This window comes from Meriones unguiculatus, chromosome 1 (genome assembly GCF_030254825.1).
Source record: "Meriones unguiculatus strain TT.TT164.6M chromosome 1, Bangor_MerUng_6.1, whole genome shotgun sequence".
Taxonomy (NCBI): Eukaryota; Metazoa; Chordata; class Mammalia; order Rodentia; family Muridae; genus Meriones; species Meriones unguiculatus.
In genome coordinates, this window is record NC_083349.1 from 8,986,835 (window position 1) to 8,999,098 (window position 12,264).

Below are 12,264 nucleotides of genomic sequence, written 5' to 3' on the forward strand. Positions count from 1 at the left end.
ACAACTAAAGGCAATGACTTACCCCACACCTAAAATTGTCAGTAGCACTTAGTTCAGCAGTGAACCCCTAAGCCCTACCTGGACCTATCAATAGTCAGATATATATTTGTCTTTAATCAGTATCCAAGATTTACTAAGATTTACTAACTCAAAGTTTTTAGTTTTGATATAAATTACATCTGCTAGCTGTTGAGATAAATATTTAATTATTACTCCGTGTTTTTTTTTCTGCTGTTATTTAATATATATTTTTTAAAGATTTATTTATTTATTATGTATACAATGTTCTGTCTGCATGTAGAGCTGCATGCCAGAAGAGGGCACCAGATCTCATTATAGATGGTTGTGAGCCATCATGTGGTTGCTGGAAATTAAACTCATGACCTCTAGGAGAGCAGCCAGTGCTCTTAAACTCTGAGCCATCTCTCCAGCCCCCTGTTCTTCAGGACATTAACAAGATGTTTTTTTTTTTTTCTGATGTGGGGTTGGGGGAATGGTTGCTGAGGATTTAATCCAGGACCCCAAACATGCTAAACATCTGCTTTACATCTGAGCTATACCCTCAACCTAGCAAAGTAGTCTTTGACCAAAATTTGCCTTCAGTTTCTAACAAAGCTAGAAAGAGTACTAGCCTACCATTGCTTTTAAAGGTTTTCTTGTTGTGTAAATTCACAGCATTAAAGCTCCAATGTGATGGCTTGAGGTTCCTAGACATATACACAATATAAATATTCTGGCCATGAAGTCCATGACATGGGCTTTACTCCAGTTAGTCCATATTATCCTGTAACCCAGTGAAATGTTAAGAGCAGGTATGTACTGTGTCTCGGTGGGTGCTTGCAGAGGAAAAGGTAAATGTAACAGTGAAGTGGAGTCACTGTTCCTTAAAACTCTGCAGTTGCAAAGAAAATTTATTTCTTTACTATTTAAAATGGAAACATAGTCCAGGACAGCCAAGGCTACACAGAGAAACCCTGTATTGAAAAACAATAAACAAATAAATAAATAAAATAGAAACATTTTTACCAAAATAGAAATGCATGTTTTTTCACTCACAGTTGATCATCTCAGTGTTTAAGCCTGGTGATCCCAGAAGCTTGAAGTAAAAGGGTTGAGAGTTTAAGGATAGACATAGCAAGTTCAGGCCCAATGTGCCTACATAACAAAACCTACAGAAAACAAACAAACAAACAAATAAATGGGCTGGAGGGAAAACCAGTGGTCAAGAGCAGTGGCTGCTCTTCTGGAGAACCCAGCATTGGTTCCCAGCACACATGGCAGCCCACAACCAGCTGTAACTCCAGTCCCAGGGCATCCAGTACCCTCTTCTGGCCTCTGAGGGTCTTGCATGCACATGTTGCACAGATATACTTGCAAGTAAAACACCCGAACACATTAAAAAAATAATGAAAATAAAAAATTTTAAAACCAAAATCAACCTTCACGTCAATAGAAGCTTACATGCTTTTGTTAATGTCATTATGGATGACATTATCTATAATCACAAAAACATGCTGCCTCATTCTAATTTGTGCTTTGTGGGGCATTGTCCCCTTAATTTTGGATACAATCTTCTGTTCTCCAGAGAATACTAAACAATGGCTAAAAGAAAATGTGAATGAACACTAATGAAATAGTGATGTTTGTGAACATTCCCCCCACCAAAGCTTTAACTATTGATTTTTTTTCTTTTTTAAAACCTACATAGTTTGACATAATTAGATAGTGATTTACCAGCTACCTAATGTTGAAGTTTAGAAACCACTTTTAGGCTCAGATAGTTCAATAGATATGGAAATTGGTTAGCAATGAGACAATTTAGCTAAAATTGTTACCACATCTTGACTTGTCCTTCAAGTGTGTAAATTAGTGTTTTCACCAGATTCTCTTCTCACTTGTCTGAATCCCAGTTAAGTCATCCAAAGAAGTTTTTAAAACACTGATGCTTAGGCCTCATCCCCTTTCATCCCACTCTGTGGTAGAGTGCTTGCCTAGCATGATTGACACCATGGATTTTCCCCTCTTCAAGGAGCAAAACAAACAAAGCAAAACAAAGTGGTGACTTTCCATATTTGACTTTGAGGACTATAGAAACAGTTTGCAGTTTTGAGTCAGTTCTGGGTGAAGCTCCCACAGCTCACTTCAGGCCTGGAGAATCAGAGCCTGATGAAGGGGTTATCTGAGCAGTGTCCTGGTTGTGTGAAGATAGCTGTAGCCAGAATTTGCTCCTGTGTTAGAATTAAATACACTCACCCCTCCGTATATGAAATAAGTCCACGTTGTCCCCAGATGAGCAGATACAGTGGATAAAGGTATGTAGTGAATCTCCAGTGCACCTCCCACCTCCTCCCTCCCTTTCTCACCTCTCAGCTCTGCATTCCCCCTCCTTTCCCCATGGTTCAGTCTCCCTGTGAAAGGAATTTGCAACTTGTGTAACTAAAGGCATAAACGTGTAACAAAATACATTTTGATCTTTTGGTTTTTCTCTCTCTCTTTTAAACAGATGCTAGGACTAGCCCAAGGCTGTTTTGACTACACTATTCCGTACATTAAGGAAAGGATACAGTTTGGCAAACGAATATTTGATTTTCAGGTATATATATAAATTAAACTCCGTTGTCCTGGGCTTTCCCTCTTCCTGTGCTGAAAGCCATGGGAAAAGTCACCTAACGATGTTTTACTGGGAGGATAAATAGGTCTCATGGGATACACTTGTGGCCACCTTAATCTTTTACAATGGCACAACTATAGTCCTTGCGGCCAGCTGTTGTATGCCTGGATGCTTTGGTGGGCACTGGAGAGCGGTCTTCTCACCACCTCAGAAGTCCAGTGTCTCCTGGGTTTACACTCTAGATCTTCCAGGTGCAGGTTCATAGGACTTTATCTGAAATGCCTGGCACAAGAAATGTTTCAGGCTTTAGATGTTTTTGGAGTTTAGGACATGTTTGTCGATGTGGTAAGATATCCTGGGTATGTGAAGTAAATGTAACAAAATTCATTTATATTCCATATACACCCTATTTGTAGTATGAAGCAAAATGTCATGGGTTGAACTTTCTACTTGTGGCACCATCTTGATACTCAAAAAGTTTTAGACTTTGGATTTCAGATTAGGAATGCTTACCCTGTACTAGCCATAGCTTCTTCCATCATCTCCATCCCTACACAAGAGAAACAGGCACGCAGAAGGTGGGTTCCCAAAGTCTTGTAACTGGTATGTAGTTTTTTTGGTTTTGTTTTTAGCTTCTATCTAATTTCAGTATACTAGGGTGTTCTCTCAAAGGTAGTTTCTAGATAGATGGCAGCAAGAAAGGCAAACAGTGAGACAAGTTAAAGGGAGCTTTTGATTTTCCCTGTAAGCTAGGAATCAGTGTTTCTTTATATGTACTCAGAGTCAGGTAAATTACTGAGTATAATGATGGTGGCATTTTTAGACACTTTTGAGGTGTACCATTTTTTTTAAGGCAGAAATTTAATATTAAGAAATTTGGTCATGCCAGGCATAATGGTACATGTTTTTAATCCCAGCCCTTAGGAGGCAGAGACAAGGGGGTCTCTGTGTCCAGGACAGCCAGGGGTATATAGAGAGCTTATCTTAAAACAAACCAACAAAGGGGGTGTGGAGAGAAAAGGAAATTTGATCTTTAACCCCTTTGGTGAGAGTCAGTAGGGTTATAGCTCACTGTCCTCTCACCAAAATGACTTGTTTTTCACCTGAGTGTGTCAGTGGCATCCTTGTAACTCTAGACTTCAGAGCTTTAAGGACAGGTCTAGGCAGTTCATCCTTACATTTCTTGGTTGATAATTCAGCATAGATTTGAGCATGTCCTCCATGTGTTTACAGTGCTCTCAGGGAACCTATATCTAGCTATCATCAGTTATTCTTTTTTTTTTTTGTTTTGTTTTGAGGGGGGAAATTTTTTTTCAAGGCAGGAGGCCTACCACTGTTAACTTTTTGCTTCCCATTGTACTTCATGTGGTCATTGAATAAACAACACCATGGTGACTAGTTTAACTGACCTAGAATGTAGTATGACTCAGAGTTCAAGCCCGTAACACAAAAAGAGATGGCTTAAGTGAAAAGACATGTCACAGCAGGGAGATATTTACTCTTTGCATAGGCTTGCAGACATTCCATTTATTATGATGCTTCATAACTTACATATCTATGATAGGCTTTGTGCATATCAAAATAATGTAAATATCAAATATCACAGAAAGAAAATAATCTACCAGATATTTACAAATATCCATTTACTTCTTTCATTTAGGAAAGGCTTTTTATTAATGGGATTATTAAGTAATTGCTCTGAGTGTCTTAATCTTCATCACATATTACTGAAATTATTTAATTGATTACTCTTGTTAGACTCGAATAATGAAAACAAGGGATTCTGGCTATAATGTTCAATGTTGTACCTCCCATTGCTCAACACAGAGCTAGCATATAGTAAATGCTCGAATGGTGAATAGATTAGCCATGAGAAACATTCTAGTCTGTAGTAAACATTGAGACTGTATTTTTAGCAAATTGGGTTTTCTGGGTTTATTTTTGTTTTGTTTTGTTCTGTTCTGTTCTGTTTTGTTTTGTTTTGTTTTGTTTTGTTTTGTTTTGTTTTAATACAGGGTCTCAGTGTGTAGCCCAGGCTGAACATGAACTTGCAGCAATAAATCTTGTTTCTGAATCTCAAATACTAGGATTACTTGTCTGTCCCTCAATATCAAAATGAAAGCTTAGTAGGTCTAACTCTAACCAAGCAAGTGAAACACTTGTGTGATAAGAACTTCGAGTCTTTGAAAAAAGAAGTTTAAGAAGATATCAGAAGATGGAAAGATCTCCCATGCTCATGGATCGGTAGGATTAATACAGTGAAAATGCCTTCCTACCAAAAGCAACCTACAGATTCAGTGCAATCCCCATCAAAATACCAACACAATTCTTTACAGAACTTGAAAGAACAATTCTCAATTTCATATGGAAAACAAAAACCCAGAATTGCTAAAACAATCCTGTATAATAACAGAGCTTCTGGAGGTGTCTCCATCCCTGATCTCAAGCTGTACTATAGAGCAACAGTAATACAAATGTCATGGAACTGGCCTAGAAACAGACTGGTGGGTCAATGGAATCTAATTGAAGACATAGAAATAAGCCCACACACCTACAGATACTTGATTTTTGACAAAGAAGCCAAGACCATACAATGGAAAAAAAAGATAGCATCTTCAAGAAATAGTTCTGGTCTAACTGGATATCTACATGTATAAATAAAAATAGATCCGTATTTATCGCCCTGCACAAAACTAAAGTCCAAGCGGATCAAAGACCTCAACATAAAACCAGATGCACTAAGCCTGTTAGAAGAAAAAGTGTGAAGAGCCTTAAACTCATTGGCACAGGAGACAACTTTCTGAACAGAACACCAACAGCACAGGCTCTAAGATCAACAATCAATAAATGGAACCTCATGAAACTGAAAAGCTTCTGTAAAGCAAAGGACACTGTCATCGGAATAAAACAATAGCCTACAGACTGGGAAAGGATCTTCACCAACCCTCTATCTGACAGAGGGCTAATGTACAGAATATATAAAGAACTCAAGAAGTTAAACACCAACAAACTAAGTAACTCAATTGAAAAATGGGGTTCAGAGCTAAACAGAGATTCTCAATAGAAGAATATCAAATGGCAGAGAGTCAAGGTTTTAAAGCTGAACTTTATGATGACATTATTTAAAGTATTAACAAACTGTGAAAGATTCCATGAGTTTGAAAAATTTTTTTTAAAACTTTTTTTGAAAGATTCCATAATCCCTCTAGTTATTAATTTTAGATTGCAGTTTTAAGGTATTTAGAAGGAGTTAATTTGGATTTCTTTGGGGGAATATTTTGAGTCTGGGTACTGTATATTGTGCTTGCAGTTAGAGGTAAGCTAAGTTTTGCAAACTGTCATTTTCTAACATGGGTCTCAATGTTATACAGGGGCTCCAACACCAAGTGGCTCAGGTGGCCACCCAGCTGGAAGCTGCACGATTATTAACGTACAACGCTGCTAGGCTTGTAGAAGCCGGAAGGCCATTCATAAAAGAAGCGTCCATGGCCAAATATTACGCGTCAGAGGTAAAATAGAAGGAGTTGATCAGCCTCCTCTTTCATACACGAGATTATTAGCTTCTCACTTAGGAATACTGCATAAACTTAGGTTATCTTCCAAGGAAGAGAAGGCGCACTTTCTATTTCCTGAAGTAGAAAAGTAAAGAGTAAGGGTAAAGCTGCCATGGGAAGATGTGTTGTTTCTGTGGTGTCTCCGTGTTTTCAAGAATGGCCCGCTCAGGTTGCAATACACCACCCCAAGTACATAGAGGCCTCCTCTGAGCTATGGCTTCAAGCCCATGGTTTCAATTGGGGTATAGTGAGTGTCAAGGAAGACATGTTCACGCCAGGACCATATGAGATTTAAAGCACCAAGAAAAGATGATATTTTTGTGCAATACATTTTACTCAGACATATCCATTCTCTCTGTGCACGTGGAACTATGGCAAGAGAGTTGACCCACATCATGAAGCAGGTGTCTCCCAGTCTTGACACTGTCTGATATTTTTATTTAGGAGTATCCAAACTTCTGACATTCTCATATCCAGATGTGATGAGCTGCTTTCATAGCTTTTCTGTGGTACATATAGCCCATGGGATACAAGTTGGATACACCAATAAATGTTCATTTAATCCTAACAACTCCTAAAATGAGAGACTGCCATGAGCTGGCATCAATGTAAAAGAGAAGAAACAGAAAGGGCAAGCTGCCTTGGAGGAGGACGAGCAATTTAACTATTTTAATGGTGTCTCAAGGATATCCAGAGAGAGCCTAACCTCCAGAGACTCTCTCTCCTCTTTCCTCTCTCTCTTTTCTTCCATCTTTCTCCCCTTCCTTCCCTCCGCTCCTTCACTTCTACACCCTCTGTCTGTATCTCTCACTTACTCACTCGCTTTCTCTGCCACCTATGTCCAGGCTGCATCATTTCTTAGCCAAACTCCTGGAGCACCCAGCTGCTCCCGTGGTTTCTATTGCTGTGTCCAGTCCAATCTTGCTGTCTTTTTAGTGTCCATGATGTCACTTTGAACTTGAAGTCTCACGGTACATGAAACAATATTCATGTTAGTTTCTCCCAATAGTATAGCAAGCAAATTTCCCAAAAGGTAGTGAACAGAAATAGGCAGTTTTATCATCTCCACTTTGAGAGGTCAGAAGTGTGAAATGGGGCTTTACAGATATCAAATGAAGATGTTAGCAGAACAGGCTTTCTGGAGGCTCTAGGGAAGAATCTTCCAGCTCCCAAGGGCTGCTTGCGTCCTTGACTCACAGGTCTTTTGTCCATATTCATGGCCGGCAATGTAGTACATCCAAAGTGCGCTCTCTCTTTCTGTCTCTCCCTTCCTCCCTCCTCCTCCCTCTCCTTGTTGCTGTAGTCAGCTTGCCTTCACTGACTATCTCTCCAGCATCCTTCCTGCTTTATAAGCACTGTGGGGATTACATGCTCCATCCCAAGGATAACTTATGTTAAGTCCTTACCTTAGTCCCAGCTGCAAACCCCTTGTGTTGCCGAGTAAGATAGCACAGTTAATTTCTGGGTATTAGGCTCCCTGGACATCCTTGAAGAACCATTACAATAGTCAAACTGCTTGCCCTCCTCCAAGGCCAGCCTACCCATTTAGTCTGTTTCTCCCTCTCATCCTGACCCCAGTCTCTCTGGACCCTAAGGCAATGGGCCTCTATTCTCCTTGGAGCTCTTGTACATGTTGTTCCTCAGTGTGTAGTACCCCTAACTGGCATTATAGGACTCATCCAAGCTGTTTCCTCACAACAGTTTCCCTGACAAGCTCTGCTCTCTGCCGCTTATAAAATCTGTACCAATTGATTTAATGTTTGTCTCTAAAAGACCCCAAGGACAGGAGGGGCAGTGTCTGTCTTGTCCCACTCTCAGTAAATATTTGCTAATAAATGATGCCTGTTGAGAAGCATGTGCATATGAACAAGTCTGATTTCTATTTTTTTTAATCTGTAAATTAACGGGGTATTTTAGAGAAATGGTGTATAGACTTACAAAAGAACTGCAGCCCTTCCACTAGCTAGCAGTGAGTCTGTGCTCCTAAAGCTGTCGCTGACAGGCTCAACATGCCCAAGTTTTTGAGCTTCCTTTCTGTAACTTGCTACTTGCCTTTGGTAGATTGCTGGGCTAACAACAAGTAAGTGCATTGAATGGATGGGAGGAGTCGGCTACACCAAAGATTACCCTGTGGAAAAATTCTTCCGAGATGCAAAGATTGGTAAGCAGACTTTTGATGGTTTATTTTGCTTTATTTTATTTGCCACTGTGGGTATTTGGGCTATTGTATTTGTTGATTTTATATCACTAGTACTTAGGTAAAAACATTTTAATCTCAACAGTATGTTTATTGACTTTCTTCATGACTGGATTTCTTGCTTTTTCTTCTTCCTATCAGAAAAATGAATTTATATTTCTAAAAAACACCAAATTGACTCTTAAAATGCCCCAGTAGACATTTTAAGAGAACTGCGACAAAATCCACTATCTTCATTTTTCTGTTACTAAATTGTTAGTATTTACCATTCCTATAGTATAATACTATTTCTTGAAGTATGGTCCTAATTTCAGAAGGCAGTTGCCTCATCATGCCTGACTGCTCCAGTGCTCCACCAGCAGTAAGGAGAGTAAATAGGAGTTCTAAAAGTTGCCAGGTCCTTAGAAGCAGCTGGGCTTATACACCAATGCTCTAAGAGCCAAATCCTCAACTGCTCAAAGCTGATTTTAGTGATCTACACATCAAGTGGAAAATTGTTACCTTAGTCAGAATCACTGTGAACCGTGAACTCTGTGACTTAGAGCAAACTTGGGGTGATATCGTTAGCACTCATCTCTTGTGTGGCTCTCTTTAGCTGTGGGTGTGCTCCTAATTGTCCTTTCTCTCACTTTTGTTTAAGGTACAATATATGAAGGAACATCCAACATCCAGCTGAGCACCATTGCAAAGAGCATCGATGCGGAATACTGATGCCTGGGGGACTGGGTCCTCTCTGGTGTCACTGGCAAACTGTGTCCAGCTACTGTGCCTTATTGAGCAGAGGCTGCAGAGCATTGCAGCGTTCTGTTTGAAGCCCCTTGTACTCACCCTCAGGCCTGGATTTTATTCCTTTCTCTTTCCAGTTCACCCTAAAGCTTCTTATAAGCTTTTGTACACATTTATATTTCTCATCCTAGTTTGAGAGTACACAGAAGTTTCACTGTCCTAGCATTTGGGAGGATGAAAACGTGAAGTATTGGTATTGCTGACAGAGATGGTCACTTTCTGTTTACTCAATCTTTGTACTGCAGTGTGAGCTGGGGAACATTGGTTACCGTTGGCAATTTTTATTCAGTATTTTATAGATTCAGTGGGAAGTTGCCAAACAAGGTAGAAACTGATAAAATTTATTTGGAAAAATCTAGAACTCCTAGTTCTAAGTGTCAAAGAAATAGTAGAAAATAAAGATATAACTTGTAGGCCATATAACTGACAACAACCAAAAGCCCAAAATATTATTTCACCCAACAAAAGCAGTATGTTTGGCTGCTATAATTGACCTGTATGAAAGATATATTATGTGGTGGCTTTTAGCAGGTCATTAAGAAAAGAAAACATGTTCCTGTATTAGTCTTCAACTATACAGTTTAAATAATTTGGCCTAAATCATCTGAAAATGATTCATTATATCATGAACTATTTTTCAGTAGTATGATTTATTTCTGTATTTTAATTGAATATTTTTCTCTCATTCTTGATTATTGGACTTTATCCTAATAGTAATTAATTGAGAAATTCAATTTTGGTTTTTAAAATTGATTCTCAAAAGAAATTTCTAACCCATATAAGGAAATACTCTCACAATCTCATAAGGAATGGGGAACAGGAGATTAGATAGTCTTAAAAGGCGCATTCAATATAAATAGATGTAGTCATTTATAGAGTATATTAAGTAATTTTATATTTATGAAGACAAAGATCTATATTTTACAATGAAAATGAAAAACAGGCAAAGCCTAATCAGATCTACAGCTGGCAAAGCCATTGATCAGTGGTGGGAACTTAACAGGGAGGAGAAGACCCTCTAGTTACAGATCCTGAGTCCTCTGGAAAGAGAAGTAGACAGCAGACAAGTGAGTTTCACATTTCCTGAGGAAACACCACACGTTAGCTGTGAAAAATGCCCTAAGGTACATGCAGTTGCTGAAAATAACCATTACTTCTATACAGAAAGTATTTTAGTAGTTTTGCAAAATGATAATGTTTATTAAGAAAACCTGACATTTTCTAGGTAATTTTGCTTTGCACAGTCATGTTTATTGAGCTAAATTAATTTCCACAATGCAAATCATAGTTAAATATGCAAGGTTGTGTAAATACGGTTGAGATAGAAATTACATTAAAACAGTAGGAAGAAATAGGACAAATTTTGACTTTAAATCCAAAGAGACAAAATCTACTTGACTTTCAAATGGGGAAATGATGAAAGTCCCAGTCTTTCAGAACGGACAGATAGGTGTGATAAGAATGTAAGGGATGGATGCGGTGCCCCAACGGGGCTCGGACATCTTCCCCTTCTGTGACTGAAAGATGTGGGCTTGCAGACAATGCTGTCGGAGTCAGTGTGAGTAAACAGACTTCACCGTTCCTCTTCTAGAGTGAGAAACACGGAAGTGTGACAAATGCCATGCTCTAACTCACAGCACGAGCAGAGACTGTCCTTTACGTATTTGCACTTTAAGTGTGTCTGTGGAGTTCTGATTCTGTGTATATGTTTTGCACCTATTCACAAAGAATAGTGAATATGTATTAGCTCTTAGTATAATTAACATATGAACTTGCCTGCTTCTGTCATTGAGATCTTATATCGTTTAACCAGAGAGGATGTTTGGGGTCTACTCATATTTCTTCTGTTATGGGTTCTGATTTCCATGACTTTGTAATCCATCATGAAACTACGTATCTTAGTTTGTGTTCGGTAAGAAGCCTAAAGCTGTTTGTTAATTTGGGGATTAAGATGACACAGGGCACAGGAGATAAAGAACTGACCTGTTATATACAGATGGAACTGTTTGCTGAGTTTGTATTCTTAGAGATTTCATTTATCACATGAAAATCAATTATGGAATCAATGCCATGGACTTGACGATCATGGAAATTTAAACCTAGAAAGAACATAGGAAACCATAAAAGACAACTCTGTCAATTTAAAGGTGAAATACTCTTAACCAAGTTTGCTTTTTCAGATCATCCACCTAAGGTCAAAGACAAGAATGTAGGGCTGGCTCCAATTCAGCATTTTTTCTGTTACCAAACAGTTGTTCAACAGATATTGGTCTTTGCCCTTATTTTATTTTGTTGTTGATTTATTTCAAGTTTAACTGATAAAGAACGAACATTTCAGTAGTGTTGTAATTGATCAGTCACTTGCCAAGACTCTTAGGCTATCAAAGGAAGTCAGGTCTGAAGATGGCTGTATGAGATCATTTGGCATCACTGTTAGACTGTTTTTCAAGAAATACTCTGAAGGGTATTTGTGCTGATCTGTCATAAAGTGAAAGTTTCATTTTAATGGTGTGTATGAGATTATGTTCATTGATACAAAATCAGTATTCTATGGGGAATGAAAAGATAAAGCACTAAATTAACTAGAGAGTCTTGCTGCTAGGATAAAATATAATTGTCACATACACACATGAAAAACAAATGTAGTCTTCTGGAACGGCAGACACAACGCCTTTGTCCATCATTCCAATAGCTCTCTTCTCAGGTAAGCCCGTTTCCTTTGTTTTCAGAGAAGAGGTCTTATAGTACAGACCAAGTTTAAATTCATGATGCTAAAAATATTCCCCCCTGGAGGACTCTGTTTGTTCATGGCAGTGTAAGCAGCTCTCAAGGAGAGAGGCCACTGCCTTGGAATACACCCTCCTAGCATAGATATTATCTAGCAGATGTGTATGCCTGTGTGTTTAAGAATTACTCTTTGTAAACCTGTATTACTGCACCTTTTACACAGGGATAGTCTACAGTACAGAGCTGTAGGAGATTTCAGCTTGTGTTTACCTTATTCCTACATCAGTTTAAAAATCTAGACATTGCTAATTTTTTTCACTCAGAAATTTGTTTTTGTGTGGTTGCTACATTCAGAGTATTGTGGTTTCTGAGCTACCATGACAAAGGTA

General features: G+C 38.6%; 1 protein-coding gene across 1 annotated transcript in view; it reads left to right on the forward strand.

Moving 5' to 3' along the window:
• Positions 1-11,654, forward strand: part of Acadsb (acyl-CoA dehydrogenase short/branched chain) — a 44,118-nt gene extending 32,464 nt beyond the window's left edge. Inside the window, exons 8-11 of the mRNA XM_060381234.1 lie at positions 2,504-2,593; positions 5,983-6,120; positions 8,227-8,326; positions 9,003-11,654. Coding sequence (XP_060237217.1) covers positions 2,504-2,593; positions 5,983-6,120; positions 8,227-8,326; positions 9,003-9,073 — 399 coding nt within the window. The 3' untranslated portion in view covers positions 9,074-11,654. The remainder of the gene's footprint in view (positions 1-2,503; positions 2,594-5,982; positions 6,121-8,226; positions 8,327-9,002) is intronic.
• Positions 11,655-12,264: the final 610 nt, after the last annotated feature.